General features: G+C 39.2%; 1 protein-coding gene across 11 annotated transcripts in view; it reads left to right on the forward strand.

Annotated features, from left to right (window-relative positions):
- Positions 1–22,219, forward strand: part of trioa (trio Rho guanine nucleotide exchange factor a) — a 111,242-nt gene that overhangs the window by 48,047 nt on the left and 40,976 nt on the right. For 10 of the 11 annotated variants that reach the window (XM_079590768.1, XM_079590773.1, XM_079590772.1 and 7 more), the window contains 10 exons: positions 732–846; positions 4,119–4,311; positions 9,407–9,949; positions 11,114–11,236; positions 12,390–12,581; positions 13,999–14,130; positions 14,388–14,618; positions 16,199–16,321; positions 16,861–17,052; positions 18,439–18,608. In XM_079590768.1, coding sequence (XP_079446894.1) covers positions 732–846; positions 4,119–4,311; positions 9,407–9,949; positions 11,114–11,236; positions 12,390–12,581; positions 13,999–14,130; positions 14,388–14,618; positions 16,199–16,321; positions 16,861–17,052; positions 18,439–18,608 — 2,014 coding nt within the window. Of the gene's footprint in view, positions 1–731; positions 847–4,118; positions 4,312–9,406; positions 9,950–11,113; positions 11,237–12,389; positions 12,582–13,998; positions 14,131–14,387; positions 14,619–16,198; positions 16,322–16,860; positions 17,053–18,438; positions 18,609–22,219 lie in introns of those variants that run through there. The other variant, XM_079590774.1, reaches the window with a different exon arrangement.

Here is a 22,219-nt window from a genome sequence, read left to right on the forward strand (position 1 = left end):
TCTACGACGCTTGCGCAGACTAAGTAAACAGATCAGATGGACGTGGTTGTGTAAAAGAGATAAAAACGATATAAATACTGTTCGTTTTCTCACACAAACCGCTTGTTTCGTGTCTTAGGCCATCAATGTGCACTTACGATGAGGAATTTTTTATTTTGGACTTTTCTCTGCATGCGTTTGGAGACAGTGCCTATACACCTGCATTATATGACTGACAGACAAGAACGGTTTGACCTAAAAATATCAAAATTGAAACTATTGCGGAGACAAAGACACTACATCTTGGATGCACTTCAGGTAAGCTAAAACATACCAAAATTTAATTTCAAAGTGAACTATCCCTTTAAGTTAAACACGTCATGCAGTAAAGCGTGGTGCTAATTCAGCTTTCACTCTCCGCGTGAACATCTACTGTATCTAGGTTAACATTACAGCGAGCTGCTGTGTAAAGTGGCTAACATTAGGCTAGTACTTGTATGTTTTTTTAATGATAAGCCATATATGAGGTTGATGAACATTTGTATTTTCTGCTGGACATGGACCAACTGTGTTAACCACCAACCGGCTAATAAATATTTAGGTGACTGAGCTTCTAGTCATCGACTAACGTTTGGTAGATTATTGGGGGGCAGGCCTAGAATATAGGATAGAAGCATTTTGGAAGTAAAGCCTGTTTGGTTTACTATCCGCTGCTTTCATGTTTTTTCTCCTCACTCCTGTTCTTTCTCCAGGTGGCAGAGACAAGCGCGGCGGTCCGGTTTTAACATTCCCATCACGAACTAACCACGACCGAATACGACACGAAGATCTCCGCAGACTCATCGCCTACCTCGCCGGCATCCCTAGGTATTGACACACTCGCTTGACACATTCCCAGGATGCACCTGCTGGGCATTTGTTGACTGCTGTTCCGTCACTATCCGTTCAAACACATTCCTTCAAAAGAACAGAAGTGACTAGATTGGATGCGGTGCATTGTGCCGTGAATGTGCCAACGGTCCCGCTGCTCGCCGCTGTGATGTTCTCTCCCTCGTCGTCAGCCGCATTGATCTGTAATTGACCTGTGAACTAGGGATGCTGTGTGATCTTTTGTTGTGCTTATAAAAATTGAATGAGGCAGGCCAAGTCCACCCTTCAGTTCAATTCCTCTAAACGGCTCTGCCGAGCAGCCGAGCTCTGTAAACATGTTTGTTTACGGTGCCTTTAGCATCCATTAGTCTGGTGCTCTGGTACAGAGAGCGCACTGTGACATCCAGGAGTGTTTCTTCTACTGTGTGCAGGGTTCTTTCTAAGGGCTTCATTTGTATTAGAACAGATTTTGTATATCAGAACTTTTTCGTTATATGATAGTCACATTAAAAATTATCACGCCTTCGTGATTTAATTTTGATACTTTTCACATATGCCGATTTTTGTTTTATTATTTTTGTCCCAGACTTAAACTATTAAAACATAAAAAAATCGAATTATTTATCATAATTATTTATTTTTATAATTATTTATACTAGGTTAAACTCCAACCATTCAAATAATTATTGTGTGAAAAATGATTTATCATTTCCACTACTAACAACAATTTTGCACCTGAATTGTATCATGTTAAAGGTAGTGTGTTAAAGTTTAATGTTTTGTCACAAGCCGATATTAGTGTCAGTGAATCATTTTAATGTTTCGTTAATTTTTATTTTGAAAATTTGTTTCGTGCCTTTGTCATTTTTATCATTTTACTTACCGTAGGTTTAATTCTTTTTTTTTTTTTACGTTGTATTTTTCAGTTAAATGCCCAGGTAACATTTCTAATTATCCTACGTTTTCCTATGTTTTTTTCCCCTATTATTTCAACTTTATTTCAATGATTTAAAAGTTTTCATAGTTAAGTATAACCACCCTGCAGTGGATAGCATGCTTGAGATGAAATATGAGGTATGTGATGCGTGCAGAAAATATCAGTATCACTTAATTATTTTTTTCTTAGCATTTTTGCACAATGTGCATTTAAGCTGAAAATCTAATCATGCTAAGTTGTGAAAATATGATTAAATTGTGTGTGTAAGATGCATAAAATCCTAGCTATGAAATTAGCCGTAGATTTGTTCCAAACATGTTCGAAATGTCATTTCCACCACAAAATGAATAAAGAAAATTATTTAAAGGGATAGTTATCCCAAAATTTTTAATTCTATCATTATACAGGTTTGAGGGTGAGTAAATTTTAAACAGAATTTTAATTTCTGGGTGAACTATCAATCAATCAATCAATCAAACTTTATTTATATAGCACTTTACAGCAACCTACAGGTATCCAAAGTGCTTTACATCAAAGGATAAAACAACACAATGACGACAAAAACACCGACAACAAAATGTCACACCACTACTGGGTATTGAATGCCATTCTAAACAGGAATGTTTTAAGTTTAGACCTAAAGGTAGACTCCTCTGTGATTATACGCATGTCCGGCGGTAATTTGTTCCAGGATTATAAACTATGCCTTTAGGATGCGGTGAAAATGACTTCTTTTCATAACGATTTAGCAAAAAACAAACAAAAAAGGCACAATCCCCCTGTGTTATTATTAGCTGGCCGATTCAATAAAGTTGTTAAACCCATATAGCGCTTTTGCTTCTGTTTTACTCCTTTAACTTTTCAGTCAAGTCATCTTCATTTATATAGTGCTTTTAACAATGTAGATTGTTTCAAAGCAGCTTTACAGTGATACACGTATAATTTAAGGTAACAGAGATTGTTCTGGCTTTATAGCGGTTCTTGAATAAAGATATTTTCCAGCTAAAGTTGATTCACTTCCGTCGCTACGATCATTAGTTATTAAATTAGAGACCGCTAAGACGACACCGTTCTCTCTACAGACTTTAAACGTGAACCTGTGAGAAACGCTGATGGCGCTCACGTGCGCATTAAGAATTAATTCTATAGTTATGCGCATTTTGAATATATGTGCGCAGGTTTGTAATTCCCTACAAACCAAGCCTTAACAAACTACTTGTCTGGCCTTAAAATTTTTATACCGAATTTTATCACTTCGGGGTAGATACGCGAAACCGAAATCATCCTGACAACGCTTTATCTGTAGAGTAAAGGGATCCTTCACAGGGGAGAGACTACCAGTAGTTGGCTGGAGACTAGTTTCAGAATGTGTTTTAGAGCGCAGCGTGGCTGAATGGTTTATCATCACATCTTTAATATAACATGTTCCTCGGCGAGTCATACTGCAATGAATTTAGTCGCTCGGTACTTTTAACAGGAGGGAGGGGAATAGAAAACAGAGATTTAGATATGAGAGAAACGCAAGAGGGGGCGCGATGGAAAGAGTGGTTGGTGGGAAAGGCAGCGTGGGCTCGATCAAGAACCTTCCGCAGTTCAGCCACTGCCAACGGCTCTTCCTCCTCCTCATCATCCTCACACACAAACTCTGTCCCCTGCACCCACACACTCACACCAGAGAGAGAGAGAGAGAGAGAGAGAGAGAGAGAGGTCTCCACAGTTACAAAGCAAATCCCCTAGAGATAAAAAAGAGAAGCACACAAAGATGGGTAGAGATGTATCATGATAAAGAGAGAGAGAGGGGCGCGCATCTTTAGAGATGGAGAGCAGGCGAGTGTGCAGGGAAAAAATGGGAGGGCGAGCGAGCCAGTGAGCAAGAGAGGGAGGGAGAGAGAGTGTAAAACCGTGTCGCAGTCGCACAAGGCGGTGTGTTCGTCTACAGCTCCTCGATTAGACACTTTCACAGGTGCAGTCTGACAGGCAGATGTTTGACTGACGCGTTTAGAGTTACGGACGGATGCGGGCAGCAGCGTACGGTTGTGTCACAAAGCTCTTAAGATTGGATACCAAAGGCCTTCCATCAGCATGTTTCCTGCTCATTTGATAGATATTTTGCTGCTGTGTTTCATGGGTAAGCTCTGCGCTCTCTGTCCGTTCTGTTGAATGTGCATTGATTTTTCAAGGGAAATCACTTTTATTTTTAGTTCCTGCAGTTGCACTCGTGCAGCGGTTGAGTTGGTTTCTTAGCGAGGAGGATGTGCTATAGATTATGTAATACAGAGAGGATTAAAGCTCATATTTTGTTCTTTCCCCCCCCCACACCACCATCATCCAGCGAGGACGTGTGCAAACATGGCTTCACGGTCATCGTGGACATGCGTGGCTCCAAGTGGGATTCCATCAAGCCTCTCCTGAAGATCCTGCAGGAGTCGTTTCCCTGCTGCATCCACATCGCCCTCATCATCAAACCAGACAACTTCTGGCAAAAACAGAGGACCAACTTCGGCAGCTCCAAGTTTGAGTTTGAGGTACGGGACCGTTTGATGCGATCTTGTGTTGAGAGGCGTTGCTGGATGTTGACTGTCAATCTCGGCACATTCACACTTTCTTTGCATGTTCTATTTATTGCATGCTTTAATATGCTAATATTAGTGTTGTTTATTAGTGTTTTTTTAACGAATTAAAGGCATTTTGGTGTTTGCAGAATACAAATATAGCCGATTGTTCTCACAATCTTTTGAAATATCAGGAGAAACGGCCTCGCCGCTGCATTTCATTTCATCTTATTAATTAATAATCTGCGGGTTTGTGTGTGACATCCGATCTGTGTTGGTGTGAGCGTGTGAAGGTGGATGTGGGAGTGTGTAGGTGTTGATGTTCTGTGTGTGTGTGTGTGTGTGTGTGTGTGTGTGTGTGTGTGTGTGTGTGTGTGTGTGTGTGTGTGTGTGTGTGTGTGTGTGTGTGTGTGTGTGTGTGTGTGTGTGTGTGTGTGTGTGTGTGTGTGTGTGTGTGTGTGTGTGTGTGTGTGTGTGTGTGTGTGTGTGTGTGTGTGTGTGTGTGTGTGTGTGTGTGTGTGTGTGTGTGTGTGGAGAGGGGGGTTGACTGGGTGAATGTAAATGTTGTGGATGCAGCAGAAATGATTTTTTGGCATGATTTTCTGCATTTGTTATGTATCGAGTCTAGATTGCAATATGTTGGTGCAACTTTTTCGTTCACAGAGCCGTCAGAGTGAGTTTTTTAGGCGTGTTCTTATTTGAGCGCATTGGTGTTTGTTTTTGTTGGAGGAGAAGCTTTTGTGCGTGTGTTTGTGTGTGTGTGTGCGTGCAATGTGCATTCAGTTTAACAGCACATGTGGAAAGAAATGATGGCTCATGTCACAGCTGCAGTGCAAGAGAATAATGTTTTCGATCAAATGATAATTAGTATCTCGAACCTCCATGAATAAAACATGATTACGCTATTATTTGATGAAGACCAATCGTAATTAGTCTAGTATGTTGCAGTGACATCATCACTGGCAGTTACATGTCATGCCGGATTCATCGTAATTGAAAAAAAAAAAAAAAAAAAAATTCTGACTTGAGCTTCACGTCACGTCCTTGGACTCAGAGAAAATGTTTGTTTCTATGGCAACGTTCATAACACCATAAAGATAAATGTGCGGCTGTGATGTGAATGACAGTTAATTGGTCACTACGTCAGTTCTGCTCTGTTTTCTCATGTGAAATATCGAAGAAAGATTAAGGGTTCCAGGTAACAGTGGACGTAATGGTGTATCAAACAGAAATATAGCTGTAGACAAAATAATTACCTTTATACAATACAAGCCACTAACATTTCGGCTGTTTTTACATGATGCCACAATGGTCTAATGGGAGAAGTCAGGGCTTTCCAGTACAAGTAATGGAGAATCATTTTGACATATGAATTCATAAAGGCCTTTTCACACTGACACCGTGTCTACACAAGTGACCGTTGTAAATCCATTTGTCCATCCTATGAGAAGTATCGCTAGTGCTTGAAGAAGTATTGCTGGATGGCCTATTGGTATTAATATGCTGCACAAAGGTCATAGCTTTTGAAAATATGATGACAAATGGGATCTTTACTGGCAAAAATAAATGTAAAAAATAAAGGTAAACTGCATCATGTAATGAACAAGCTCTGCTATCTTCACTTGGTAGTCGTCGCTTCACTTTGCTGCTCATTTGCATTAAGTTGGACTTTTCTCAGCTTGTTGGCGAAGCGATTTGTTGTTGATAAATTTGCTAACTCTCTTTGAAAATGAATCGTAACGCACTCTGTGCACTCGGTTACAAAACTTATAAAGTCGTTGTTGGTTGTCTAAAATGATGGATGAACTCACTCTTCGATCGGACTGTGTGTTTAATAATGCGCTGTCAGTTGCTCGTTCATATAGATATACAGTATTTAAGTAGATATATTAATCTGCCGAATGAACTAAATATTTCAAGACTTACACCTGCAAGCAGATGCTGTCAAATCACATTTGTATTACTGATAGATGCCTTTTAATTCTTGATGCCTTTATTTCTTTTTATGTTGGGATTTTTTTTTTTTGTAAAGCGTAAACGTATAAAACGTTCAAAGATTAATTGCAGAAGTTACTATTATTATTTATTGTTAGGTTAACTAGAGGATTAATTGACTGATCTGAAAATAATAAATAGATAAATCATAATAATAATTGATTGATTAACTGACTAACAGTAAAAGTAATCGATAGGTTAACCGACTAATCCTAAAAGCAATCGATTAACCGACTAATCATAAAAAAATGATAGATTAACAGACTAATCGTAAAAATAATCGTTAGATTAACCGACTTAATCATAAAATAAGATGAATTACTACAATTATTGATACTGAAATATAAAAAATGAAAGTTAAAAATGTAATTGACTGATCTGAAAATAATAAATGGATCAATCATAAAAAAATAGTTGATAGATTAACTGACTAACAGCAAAAGTAATCCTTAGATTAACTGTAAAAGTAAGCGATAGATTAACAGAATCATAAAATAAGATGAATGGCTAATTATTAGTAATAAAAACGGATCTAAAAATAAATGAAAGTTAAATAGAAATTTAAAAAAATAAAAATAAGATTTAAACCGAATAAAAATTACAATTACTGAAACTTTAATATGAAATCTGAAAATGTAAAAGCTAATTTAAAATAATAAATACTATTGCCTAAATAATACTAAAATAACATTGATTTACATATGCTAAATGGAGGTGAGATATTCCGATACTTCTGCCGTTTAGATCTTTTGTCCAATCACAGGTCAACATCCTCGTGTCACTCGCATATCAATTCCCCAATTGCCCTTTTTTGCCCTTTTTTGCCCCATTTTGCCCACTTTGCTTACCTCACAACACTGAGAAATTGTGCATGGATGTCATTGTGAGGATCAGAAGCACTCCCTGCCATCTGGTGGTCCATGTAAGTCCAGACAAGTGTTGAGCACAACACATGATGAAATGTTTCTGGTGGGCAGGGTCAAGGAATTTGTCATAGGAACGGCTGCAAGCTCTCATCTCGCCCACTGCTCATGACATACCACATTTCTCACAATCACCCAACAACAAAATATGAGCAGAAGGCAAAAAAAAGCAAATGCACTCCATAACTTGCATTATTCTCATTGTGGTTAATGGACTAATGGGCAGCGTGCTCGTGTTGATGTGTGTCTGTGAAAGGCTTGAGTCGATGAATAGGTTTAGACTGCATTTCCCTTGAACTCACAAAGGAGACACACACCTCCGCTCGCTCCTCTTTCATGGCTTTGATGAAGCCTACTCGCGCACATTTGATTTCTTTTTTCTGTTCTCCCATCTATTCATCTAGAAAGAATAACACACTATTTTTTTGTCCTCTTCGGTAGAGCAGACTAATATGATCAGAAATGAATGAATGGAAGAGTGGACGTTGTTTTTGAGTTTAGTCTTATTTGTGTTACTTGGTGTACGGGTGCACAGTAACAGTTGCACTCGCATCCGTGTTAACTAAATCTAAAATTAATTTAAAAAAAATGTGTTAATTGGCAAAAATAAGTTATAAAATTACTAAAACTGAAATAATATATTTTTTAAACTAATAAAATGACAACATTAAAAAAAACTAAAATAATTATTAATAAAACTAAACCTAAAGTAAAAATTATCGAATTAATACTAAATACCACAATAACATAATACTTAATTAACACATCGTCTCTTTCTCAAGCATATTTCTGTGCAAGTTTTACGCAGGTGTGAAATTATACCTTTTCTGTGTCAATGTGAAAACTTTTTTAATGTTGTCATTGTATTAGTTTAAAAAAATATATTTCAGTTTTAGTAATTTTACAACTTATTTTATTTCAGCTTTTTGCCAATTAGCGAAAACTATTTTTATTTAGTTGGTTCGGTTTGGTTCATTTGTGTCTAATGATAAAATCCACGCCTCAGTTTGCATTGTGAAAATGTCTCTTTTAATATACAGTATATTTTGTTCTTTATTGTCAGTTCTCAACCGTGAATCACAAACAAAGCAAAAACAATTCACTATTATTCACATAAATTGATGTGGCAAAGAAACCATTAATTATATGCGCTCAACAGTGAGACTCGGTGAACATGATGAGCCGCCGCTATTCTTAAAGAGACAGCACTTTTTTTCTTTTTTTTTTACTCTATGTAAATATTTGGAAACAGAGCAAATGTATCATGTAAACAAAACAATTAAGGTACTAAAATGTATAATTATTTGTGTAAATATGTTTAAAACCATTTATTTTTTAAAAGTAAACGGGGCAGTCATATTTTATAAAATATTACACAAATGCTGAAGAATTTAACAAACCGGCTGCTTCAAGGACATTTATAGATTGTTTTTTTTTTTCTGTTGCGTGCGTTCACATCAAGGACGATAACGACACCGAGGAACCGGATTCACTTTGAGAATTATTTTTACTAATATAATTATTGTGTTAGTTCTTGGTGTGAATGGGCGTTTATGCTGGGTAGCCCCACCCACTGCAAAATGTCATTGGTCAAAAAAAAATTATATTAAACATCAATTTTGTTGTGATGAGATGTGTTTGAGTTTTGCCACAGTTTCAAGTTCCATGTAGATTTGCCGCTAGACACCTGATGCATGCTCTGAACCTATTGTAAGCCAAAGTTATACATTTTTGTACACATGGCATGCGTATACATTTGTACACAGATCTACATATGACCCGAGGCTCTTCAGTTGGTCAGAGCTGCTGGTGTGTATAACTTCAGTCAGTGCTGGTGGTGTTGTTGATATCGCTTTTCTGACGCCCTCAGGCTTCATGCTGGGAGTCTGTCTGTCTCTAGGTAGTTTGGACCTCAGGCGGCCCGGAGTGGCTGTATGAAATTAGATTTATGCCCTCGGTTAAAAATAGCTGTTCCACCTTGCTGGTCATTAACAGAGCCTGGAACGGCTGCATCATTCACATAGGATTTAGGGCATTAGGAAGTCATATTGTGCATATTGATTCACTTTCATATTCCATCCCAATCCTTTTTCTCTACCCTTAATGTCCATTTTCTGTTCTTTTCATTCCTCCATCACGCCCACCTTCAGACCACAATGGTTTCCCTGGAGGGCTTATCTAAGGTGGTGGACCCGTCCCAGTTGACGCCCGACTTCGAGGGCAGCTTGGACTACAACCATGAGGAGTGGATCGAGATCCGCGTGGCCTTCGAGGACTTCACGGGCAACGCTCGGCACCTGCTCGCCCGCCTGGAGGAGATGCAAGAAACGGTCACACGCAAAGACTTCCCGCAGGACCTGGAGGGAGCCCGGCGCATGATCGAGGAGCACGCGGCCCTGAAGAAGAGGGTGATGAAGGCTCCCATGGAGGAGGTGGACAGCGAGGGCCAGAGGCTCCTGCAGAGGATTCAAAGCAGCGAGAGCTACGCTAACCGAACTGTGCCTGTGCCACCCGGGCAGAGGGAAGGCCAAGGACAGCCCAACGCTGACACCCAGGGCCTGCTGCCCCGCATCTCTGCCCTGCTGGAGAAACTGCACAGCACCCGGCAGAACCTGCACCAGGCCTGGCACGTGCGCAAGCTGCAGCTGGACCAGTGCTTCCAGCTCAGGCTGTTCGAGCAGGATGCTGAGAAGGTGAGATCCGCACATGCACGTCCAAGAAACGTGAAAAGTTTTCATATTTTACTGTATTCATGCCATAATGATTACCATGAGAGATGTTTTTCACTCGTTCCTCCAGAATAAGCTTTTTTTCCGTTAAAGTAAGGCACTTACAATGGAAACAAATAGGGGAAGCCAAATAGTAAAAAAAATAAAACACAACAATTACACACATTAACATTATAAAAGTGTAATTGAATCACTTACTAATATTTTCTAGCTCGTGTAACTTTCACATGATACATGCATAAATACAAGAGAGGCAAATCCAAACAGGAATTACATCGTTGACAAAAAAAAATACATTTTATTTATTTTGTATTATTATACTAATTTATTTTATAGTTTTTTTTTATATTAATATATAATTTAAGTATTTTGTTTATTATTATTAATTTATTTTATATAATATTTTATATTTACATATTGTTTTTTTATAATTTCTTTTTAGAGTTGTCAAGTGAAAATTATTTTCTTCATTTATGTTTTGCCACAAGAGTTGTCATTCAGCTAACTGGTCGTGGAATATCCTCCAATCAGTGGTTCTCTAACCATTTTGACTCGAGGCCTCCCATTGGCCAACACAATATTCAAAAGCCCACACCATTATAGGCTAAGATCGTTTTCTGGTTTTCTGCTGTACAACAAAGCTTTTTTTTTTTTTTTTTTTACTTTTTTTTTTTTTTTAGCCTTTTTATTAATTTCTATTTAGATATAGCTATATTATTTTAATATTTGAATAGTAATGTATTCATTTAAATACTTTTAAATCGTCCTTCGGCCCCATTGAAAGTTTGCCAAGGTCCCCTAGGTGGGGCAAACCCTGTGTTTTATTTCCATCTGGATCTGTGCACATATTTACAGAAGTTCTCACTAATTCGTCTCAATGTTTCTCATAGTGGGTGGAAGATTTGCATGTTGCTAGGAAACCAGCAGCTATTCTTTGCTCCTGAGAAATGGGTCATTTTTATCATTTTCTATTTTTATCCATTTCAGCTGTATGAACACAACGATACATGTGTATTCATGTATGCACCCGATGGGATATCTTGCATTACAAACACGCACTTACACTAAACCTGCTTCTAGTCAAACGTGTGCCTGACGTGTGTGTGTGTGATTGCTGTATCTCTGCAGATGTTTGACTGGATCATGCACAACAAAGGGCTGTTTCTGGCTGGATACACTGAGATCGGCAACAACCACCCCCACGCCATGGAGCTGCAGACCCAGCACAACCACTTTGCCATGAACTGCATGGTGAGAAGATTGATCTTTCGACATGCACACACACTCCACAACACTTCCCCTGTTGGTGCAGGCTTAATATTCATCTGTTTTGGGTCCTGATTAGGAGATGACAAGCACGTGAAGCTTATATTTATCAAGCCATAAAAAAAATGGGCCTTTCCCGCGCCCAAAACACGGCATCTGTGGACGAGAGTCCAAAAACAAGTAGTGCTGGGACAACATCTCCTTTAGCATTTCACAGACAATGAGTGAATTGAGAATTTTAGATTGATACTCTATTTAACAACAACTCGTTCCTTGTGTGATACGTCATAACGCCATTTGTAACATCATTGCACATGCACAAAATGTCCAATCCAATCGAGTGTTTACATGCCATATCGAACGGAAATGTCCATCGGATTTGGCCAATTCCTTCCAGTTACATGTGACTTGTTTTATTCCGACTGTGCTGCTAGTCAGATTATTCGGGTCCATGTAAACGCAGCTACTGTGTCACTACCTCCATCCTGTACCCCGTAATGTTCCCGTAGCGGAAACTCTTTACTCACACACCGCCATTTCTTTCGCTCACTAACTAAACTAGTATTTTTCTTCCATTTAAGCTGCGTAATGGCTTGCGTTTGACAATGTAAGAGCCGATTCTTTATTGAGTGATGGTGACTCATCATATAATCAGAGATGAAGCATAGATCCACCTAAGTGCTTCCTGTTTGGGTGTTCGCCCACCAGCTGTGGACCCTGTTAGGGGCGTCCTTTAAAAATCCCCATTACTGTAGGGAGAAGTATTGATCACTTCCTGTTTAAAGAGGCAGAAAGAGGATGTAGGCATATTGAGCCGTGGTATGTTGATGTAAAAGTTTAATGATTGTGTTATAAGCCATCGGTAACAATGTGAATAATGGTTCCTCACTCATTTTGTTATCCATAATTACAAGTGTTTTTAATGTTTTTGAAAGAAGTCTCTTGTGCTCTCAGAGGCTGCATTTATTTGATCAGAAAAACAGTAATATTGTGAAATATTATTAATATTTGAATATATTTTTAATGATGCAAAGGTGAATTTTCAGCATCATTACTCCAGTAGTGTCACATGATCCTTCAGAAATCATTCTAATATGATGATTTGCCGCTGATCGTAAAACATGTGTTTGTCCCGCAGAATGTTTACGTAAACATAAACCGCATCATGTCGGTGGGGAACCGTCTGCTGGAGGCGGGCCACTACGCGTCCCAGCAGATCAAACAGATCTCAGGTCAGCTGGAGCAGGAGTGGAAGGCCTTCGCTGCTGCGCTGGACGAGAGGAGCGCTCTGCTGGAGATGTCTGCTACTTTCCACCAGAAATGTGACCAGGTCAGAGAGAACTGCTACATCTTGTAATGATCACTGAAACCAATGAGAGCTCGGCGGGGAGATCAGTGCATGCGTACGAGTTGTGAATTGGTTAGACTGTAGAAGATTTTTCACATTTTTCACTTCACATGCTGTTAAAATGGTTTGATAATCTGACTCTGGCTTTAATTCATTTAGAATTACAAAACAAGCATTTTTACCTTTCTTTAGTGTGTAATATTGCTGTTTGAGCATAAAAAAGTTAGAAAGCACAAAGTCACTCCAAAGGCAGTTATTCTCTATATCAGTGTCACTGTTTCTGAACTCCCTGAAACGCCTCCATTGTAGTCTCGAGTTTCTTCCGGGAACGAACACGTCACAATATTCATAATTTAAATAATTCACGCCCAAGGCATACGCAGAATATAGAGACGAGGCCTGGTTGAGTTAGTTAGTAGTGTGTTGAAACTGGCGGTTATGGTAAGAGGAGTGAGATTTCTCCAAACGCGCTCGAAGCTGTTGACCAATCACAACACACTGATCCAATCGACCAATCAGAGCACATTGTGCTTTTCAGAAGGAGGGGCTTCATAGAGACAGGAACTAAACAGAGCGTTACTGACAGACTGGGAAGAGTGGAGCTGCAACAATGGAGAATATGTGATAAATAAGGAACCATTCAAGCATGAAAACCAATTCTAGTAGAGTCTAAAAATAAAACCAAGACTTTGTTAAAGAGCATAATAGAGTTTGAAGTTAGGATCTTGCTTAGCTAACAGCACAATACACAATACAATCACAATACTATATAATTATACTGAGCATTTTTTAAAATAACTTTATTTTGAATGAAATATAATGAACATTTGTTTTTAATCAGCAATAAATATTCACTTTTATCTTTCGTGAACAAACATGCATTTAAACATGTGGGAAAAGCATGATGTTTGAGAGATTGCTATAGAGAGGACAGGTGACTAAAATATTCCTCACACATGCTGTGTTTTCATAGAGAGGCTGTATCAGCAGCGATCTTTTTTCCAGATGTTTTTATTCCTTTGCGCATCAGCACAACTGGCGATCTGGAGGCGGCCTGGTTCGGGCCGTCCTCATGCATGAGATTCTGTTTGAGTTGAGGAGCCAGACTCTCAGTCTCTCTTCATCTCTGAGAAAGAGTGCGATGAGATGAAAGACCATTTGATTTGAATTGATATTCAGAGTGCAGCATATAAAACACGTCTCTCATCATGTCCTGCATTTGCCCTTATTATTAGTTTTAATTCACTCCAGTTCTTTTGATGTCAGAGGTCTATATTGACATAACATAAAAGAATATATGTTCAATTTAGAACTTGCCTTTATTTTAAAGTGTGCTTCATATTGTATGTAATTGTTCTATTTTTCTGTTGTAAATGAGTATATTTGTGTCTTTCTGCAGTACATGAGTAACGTGGACTCGTGGTGTAAAGCGTGTGGGGAAGTGGACCTGCCCTCTGAGCTACAGGACCTGGAGGATGCCATCCACCATCACCAAGGCCTGTATGAACACATCACCGCTGCCTACTCCGAGGTACAGAGCCCTGCGTCTCCAAATCACTAAATTGCAAGGCACTCTTGAAAAGCCGTTTAAGGGAACTGATCCCAAAGTAAATGTACTAGCACATTATAGCAATTACAGGAATGTCTAAAGTGGCAATTTTAGCTAATTATATTTATTATTAAACGCTCAGTGCTATTAAGAGTTACTTTGCATATAACAATACAACTTCATTTTAGTATAATAGGCTCGTACAATTGTTTTCTCATCACTGTCCCGCCCTCTGCTAGGTGAGTCAAGATGGAAAAGCCTTATTGGACAAACTTCAGCGCCCTTTGACCCCCGGCAGCGCTGATTCGTTGACGGCGTCTGCCAATTACTCCAAGGCGGTTCACCATGTTTTGGACATCATCCACGAGGTTCTGCATCACCAGAGACAGCTGGAGAACATCTGGCAACACCGTAAGGTCCGGCTGCACCAACGTCTGCAGCTGTGTGTATTCCAGCAGGACGTTCAGCAGGTGAAACACACACACACACACACACACACACACACACACACACACACACACACACACACACACACACACACACACACACACACACACACACACACACACACACTTTCACCTTAAAATAGCCCACATGATCCACATGGGTGCAAGTGTGCTACTGAAAACTGCACGTGGTATTTCATAATACCCTTGGGGGAACGATTCAAAAAGCATAGAGATGATACAATGGGATGGAAGGATATGAGAGAGATACAAAAAAAGGACGTAGAGTCTGCATGAATAACTGAAAGGGCACTTTTTTTACAACTTTTTTTTTGTTGTAAAAAAAGTGTTGTGTTAGTGACATGACATGGATGTCATGTCACTAACACAACACTTTTTTTACAACAAAAAAACAATTTCACATTAAACAATATCACTCCTTAATTTAAAAATGTAATGTTATTTAAACGTTAGTAATGAACAAAATATTTTTGTCAATGTCTTTATTTATTACAATTTTGGTAATTTCTACACTGTAAACAATCCTATCTCCACAGAACCATTTTTGGCTAATTTTCACATACACACAAACAGGGATAAATGTAATATAATTATTAGCAAAATAATTTTAATAAAATGGCATGTTTTTTATTAAAATTAAAGATTTTCTACGTAATATTCCATAATTTTGAACAATTCAAATCTCAAATAATAAAATAAAAAGATTCAGCTAAATAATAGAAAGGTAAATAGTGTTAATCTTGTTAATATTTCTGTTTCTGATTAATATTAATCACGTTATACACCACACAATTTGACACTTTTTGTCCCCTTTGTTTACATTAAAGCCAGTTTGACCATGAGGTTCTTGAAAGTAGTTGCCTCCACCAAATTGAGTCTATACTTGGTTCTACTGATAGGAAAGAAAGACTGAGTTATTTATTTTTTTATTCCAGTGTGTACTTGCGACCAGTGCTTTTTGCATCCCTCAGTGTGTACGGCAAAACATCTTACCAGCAGACTTTTTTTGTTTTTTCCAAATTCCTACTTCTGGGCAGGCTTTAGTTTAGCATGCAATTACTGTTACCACCGCCTCTCTATACAGGAGAGAAAACACCACTGCAGCATCTTGGCTGAAGTTCTCTGGGATTAGAATTGTTTACACGCAAACAGAAATAGACGCATGCAATTTAAAGTCAAGGATAAGCCGCTGCCGAAGCGCTTCTTTCTATTGTACATTGTTTTCATAGGTTCAGGGCCAGTTTATTGGTGCAGAGATTGTGGTTTCCTGCAGCGAGGTGTTCGACCGAGAGAATGCAGAACGGCTAATTCTGTGGCTGAGGGAAAGTGTTGCCATGGAAACCACTATTCAGGTGCCGGGGATGCGATGAGAGGCAGAGAAGGGAGAGCTAGGCTGTGAACGACACCTTTATGCATGTTTTTTTTCTGTCTTGGACCCTGTAGTCTCACCTGTCATGCTATCTTGATTTGACTGCCATTAACATAAAACCTTTCTGACAGGACACGTTCTCACCTGAAGGAGGACTGGAAAGCTCTGCCGCTGTCTCGCAAATTAATTAGAATTTTTTTCTCTGTGCGAGTAGGTCCTTGACTGGATTGAGAACCACGGCGAGGCGTTTCTCAGCAAACACACGGGGGTGGGGAAGTCTCTGCATCGCGCCCGAGCCCTGCAGAAGCGCCATGAAGACTTTGAGGAAGTTGCTCAGGTTCGCCATTATAAAATCTCCCCTTCCCCTCAGGTTTTATTTGAGCTGGCTTCCCTGGATTCTTCCATGCATAAATTAACACAGCTGATAAGAAGTCGCTGAATACAATATGACACACGTTAGGGCTTGCACGACTAGTCATTTTTACTAGTCTGCTGGTCCATGGGTATATTTAATCTTATGTAAATGATTTGATTTGATGTCGCCACCAGTGTGACAGACCCTATCGTATTTTCAGGACTATGGTTCAGGTTGCGGTTACACTTTATTTTTTAATGGTCCACTTTTAGACATTCTACTAACTATAAGTAACTTTGCAACTACATGTCCACTAACTCTCATTAGAGAGTAGACTGTCTGCTTAATATCTGCTGACACTTTATTTTGATGGTCCCCAAGACATTATACTGACTAGAAGAAACTTTTCAACTATATTGTTTGTATTAGTCAGTGCAAAATCCATTTGAAGGGAAATATCCTTAACGGCTGACATGAGCATCATCATAATAGGCCATCATGATGTGTCTTCTCTTTATCAGAATACATACACTAATGCTGATAAGCTGCTTGAAGCTGCGGAGCAGTTGGCCCAGACGGGCGAGTGTGACCCGGAGGAGATCTATCAGGCCGCCCATCAGCTGGAGGACCGGATCCAGGACTTTGTAAGGCGTGTGGAGCAGCGAAAGGTCTTGCTGGACATGTCAGTGGCTTTCCACACCCATGTGAAGGAGGTAAGAACTAGGGATGGACAGGATGGTTGAGTAGTTTAGTCCGTTTTTGGCCCCGGATTCACAGACAGGGTTTAGGCCTTAGTTCAAACAGGGCATTTAAGTAGCTTTTATAAACATGCCTTAGAAAAAACACTTTACTGGTGTGCATCCTGAAAAAAATGGCACTGCCATACTTTGATTTCAGTTAAAACATCTCAAACATGCATTTTAGTCTGGGACTAGGCTTAAGCCTTCGTTTGTGAAACCAGGGGTTAGTAAAAAAATGTTTTTGCAGTGGTGCTTTATAGAGATGAATTAAAGACAACCTCTTGGGGACAGCTTCAGCATATGCTAAACTCTCACAGGAGTTAAATTCTTCATCCTTAAATCACCTCTGGAGAGCGGCCATTAAAGCACAGCTTTTGTAACAAATTAATTGCCGTCAACAATAAACTTCAAAACGGTTCAGTTCTCCTCTATACAAACAATGCTCCCATTTTTATGCATAATGTGCAGGTTTTTTGCGACTACGGTACTATTATTTTTTTGTGTAGTAAAAGAATGTAGATAATATATATATATTTGTAATAATGAATAATATTTATGTTTGTGCCATGACTGTTGCATATTTAATATGCTGTGCTAATTTCAATAGAGTCTGAAAGCATGTAGTTTTACAGATTTGCACAAGAACTTGATACATTAAAGAGGACCTATTATACTTTTTAAAAATACATTTTCAGCTTTCTTTAGTGTGTAATGTTGCTGTTTGAGCATAAAAAAAAATGTCTGCAAAGTTAGAAAGCACAAAGTCACTCCAAATGAAACTCTATATAAGTTTCCGAACTCCCTGAAACGCCTCACAATATTCCTCATTTAAATAATTCCCGCCCAAGGCATACATAAAATAAGGGAGTGAGGCCTGGTTGATTTAGTAAGTAGTGTGTTAAAACTGGCGGTTATGGTAAGGGGCGTGGCATTTCCCAAACACACTCGAAGAGCTTGACTAATCACAACACACTGATCCAGCCGACCAATCAGAGCACATTGTGCTTTTCAGAAGAAGGGGCTTCATAGAGACAGGAACTAAACAGGGTGTTACTGACAGACTGGAAGAGAGAAGCTGCAACAATGGAGAATGTGACAAACAATGTGTTTTTTAAACATTCAAGCATGAAAAGCTGTTCTAGTAGAGCCCCAAAACAAAATCAAGACTTTGTAATAGGTCCCCTTTAACATTCAATATCAGATCAGAAAGGAAAAAAATTCATTACACAAGGTGAATGTGTACATTTTAGCAAAATATGCAACACAAATAATGATATATATATTATTATTATTGTAGGTATTATCTTAGTTTTCTAAGCGAAGTAAAAAAGAGATTAACGCATGTGTTTTTGCTCATAGCTGTGGACATGGCTGGAGGAGCTGCAAAAGGAATTGTTGGACGACGTATACGCCGAGTCGGTGGAGGCTGTTCAGGACCTGATCAAGCGTTTCGGCCAGCAACAGCAGACCACACTGCAGTTCACTGTAAATGTCATCAAAGAGGGAGAGGATCTTATTCAACAACTCAGGTGCACGATCTTCTCATCTGTCCTGTCCTTTCATGTCTTCCTCTGCAACCGCTTTTTATATTGCTTTCATGTTTTGGTGTGGACACAAGTTCGATTCCATTGAGGTGGGGTTTGTTTGATTATTCTGAAAGTCATCTTTTGAAATCTTACACACACACACCAATGAGTTGTACCTCTGAAGTCTGAAACATAGAGGATTCCACCAAATAATATGCAGACGATAAATAGAAAGCACATCTTTTTGTCACTGTTCCTTACTACAAACAACAGAGTAACTTATGAACAAATAACTACTTTAGGGAGCTCATAATGTTTGCAGTTAATAGTTTTAATCAGTTTCATAACTCTTTCTTTGAATCGTTCAAAGCGATTATTCACTCATTTTCTTATACCCAACTCAATATTCATCAAGTTAATCTTAGTTATTCTTGATGTTTAAAGCACTTACATGGGTGTCAATATTAAAGATACACATTCAGGACATATTTTTGGCATAATAATGGTGCTTCAATTTAAAATAAATTACAAAATATTACCAAAAAGTTGTATTTTTGTGGATTTGCATATTTATATATATTTAGGACCGATTAAGCACTAGAATCATTAATGGGCTAGTTGCATAAACTGTTCATAACTTCTTTTTTTTTTTAAGTCGCTTACATAAAAACGTACATTTTTCTAATTTGATACAGAAACGTAAGACTGATTACCCCTAAATAACTACTAGTTGGTCATACTAGTTCTTAAGACACAGTCTTATCATAATTGCTGTGTTTATGCAACTGGCCTAATGGAATTGCTAAGGTGAGTCAGATTTGTAACCAGTATTGTGTTCGTACTCAAGCAAACATTAGTCATGCTCACTCGAACAAACCTTTGGATGGTCAAGCACTCATTTGGCCCCTTCCACCAGCATCCACTTTGCATTTGGAGCACTATCTTTACATTACTGTAACTGTGAGTAACTATTAGTGCAGCTGTGAGTGGCATTGATTGGCGTGATGTCCAGTGTTAGTGCTAACGGTCAGTCACATGTATAATGTGCGTGCGTGTGGGAAGGCCTGCAGCGGCGGAGATTCAGGAAAGCTCGACGCTTCAGCAGAAAGTTGAGCAGGAGAAGGAGAGAGAAGTCTCTCAGCGCTCTCACGTGTCCGGATCTGCCACATTTCATCAGTGCATCTCTGAATACCCGACTGCACAACACTGCAAAGATATTCCGGCCTTGAGGAATGGTTAATGCAACCCATGTGATTTATGATCATTACGTAGTATGATCTTAAGTCACATGCATATTAAATGAGTCTGGTAGACATGATTCAGTGAAGAAGTGGGTCTAACTATTTTACACAAAAAGGAAGATGATAAAAACATCTACCGGTAATTAATTCCATACATTAAAAAAGTAAAAACAATCAAATAAGTTACATTTTAAATTGTATATATAAAATATATATTGTATTTATCACAAATTCTGTTTCACGTTATATATATATATATGAAAACTATTATTAATAATTACTACATTTTCATTTCAAATAATAATTGGTTCATGTCAATCATTAAGAAATGAAATCTAATTAAGTCCTATGCTGATGAATAAAGCATGTCAGCATGTCAGTTTAGCATTCACACTGCATTTCCACGACTAAAGTTATTATTAGGGCCCAAGCCCTGAAAGGGCGAAGGCCCTATTGTTTTTCTTCGGATTATTATTCTTCTTTATTATTAGGGCCCAAGCCTTGAAAAGGCGAAGGCCCTATTGTTTTCCTTCGGATTATTATTTATTATTATTATTATTCTTCTTTATTATTATTATTTTACTACCTTTTGGGCACTTTTGGGGGCCTTAACGTGCTCAAAAACTCTTGAAACTTTGCACAAATGTCAGAACCCGCGGCCATTAGGGCCCGACTGAAGCTGGGACCCGGGCGTGGCAGGGGGGCTCGACAGCGCCCCCTGGAATGGGATTCAAACACTTGTCCGTATATCAAACACGCTTGCATGTAATAATATGAAACTCGGTACACATTTAGATATCATCGGGCCGGACAACTTTCGTGCTCTAAGTTTTACGCCAGCCCAACAGGAAGTCGGCTATTATGGGTTGTATGGAAACACATGTTCTGGCATTTGAAACACTTCTCCAAGAGAATTCATCCGATGACCACGAAACTAGGTGTGCATGAAGCCAAGACATGGAGGATGATAAATTGCGAGGGGATTTTTGATATCTCGAACGGTTTGGCCGTGGTGAGGAAACAAATTAATGGCGAATATTGTAAACAGGAAGTGTGTTATAACATCCTCATACATAAATTGATCTTGATGAAACTTCAGCAGTGTGTTCGCTGTAAGAGGCCGATCACATGGATGTGACTATTGTGAGTCAAAGTTATAGCGCCACCAACTGGCAGCAGGAAGTGTGTCACTTTCAAAATGTCACTTTCGCCACCTTTAGTCAAAAATGGGGTATTAGTTTTACCTACAGTAACAAAAATCGGTATTTATATTTATCTCCCCGAGCCGGACAACTTTCTAATTTACAGTCATTAGCTCCGACCAACAGGAAGTCAGATATTTTGGTTTGAATGTGATTTGATGGGAATTTTGCCAGTCTCTCTCAGTGTCTGTGTGTGTGAGAGAGGAGGGGGGGCTTTATTTTAACCCTTTCTCTGCTGTGTGGGACTTCTCGGGCACTTTTGGGGCCCTTAACGTGCTCGAAAACTCTTGAAACTTTGCACACAGGTCAGAACCTGCGGCCAACAGGGCCGGGCTGAAGCTGGTACCCGGGCGTGGCAGGGGGGCTCAACAGCGCCCCCTTTAACGGGGTCCGAAAACTTGGTCCATATATCAAACTGAATATTGCATGAATTAGTATGAAACTCGGTACACATATAGATCTCATCGGGCCGAACAACTTTCGTGCTCTAAGTTTTACGCCAGCCCAACAGGAAGTCGGCTATTATGGGTTGTATGAAAACGCACGCCCCTGGAATTTGATATACTCCTCCAAGAAATTTAATTTGATCTTCACCAAACTCGGTCAGCATGAAGTCAAGACATTGAGGATGCTAAATTGCGGACGGCTTTTTGATATCTCGAACGGTTTGGCCGTGGCGAGGAAACAAATTTATGGCGAGAAAAGAGAAACACGATGTGTTATAACGTCTTCATACATTAATTGATCTTGATGAAACTTCAGCATTGTGCTCGCTGTAAGAGGCCCATCACATGGATGTAACTAATGTGAGTCAAAGTTATAGCGCCACCAACTGTGACTAAAGTGGTGGGGTTATTTTTACCTACAGTCACAAAACTCGGTCTGTATATTGTGCTTATCGATCCGGACAACTTTCTCATTTACAGTCATTAGCTCCGACCAACAGGAAGTCAGATATTTTGGTTTGAATGTGGTTTTGTCTCTCTCTGACAGAGTTCCCCCTGCCATTCTCTCTCTGTGTGTGTGTGTGTGTGTGTGTGTGGGGGGAGGGAGGGAGGGAGGGCACACTCACAGACAGCCCCCCCTTTTCTGTGTGTGTTTGGAGGGGAGCAGAAAGACTCACACTGATACAAGCTCTAAAGCAGACTTCTTCTCGACAGTCAAAGCGGGG

Source organism: Phoxinus phoxinus (genome assembly GCF_949152265.1).
Source record: "Phoxinus phoxinus genome assembly, chromosome: 19".
Lineage (NCBI taxonomy): Eukaryota > Metazoa > Chordata > Actinopteri > Cypriniformes > Leuciscidae > Phoxinus > Phoxinus phoxinus.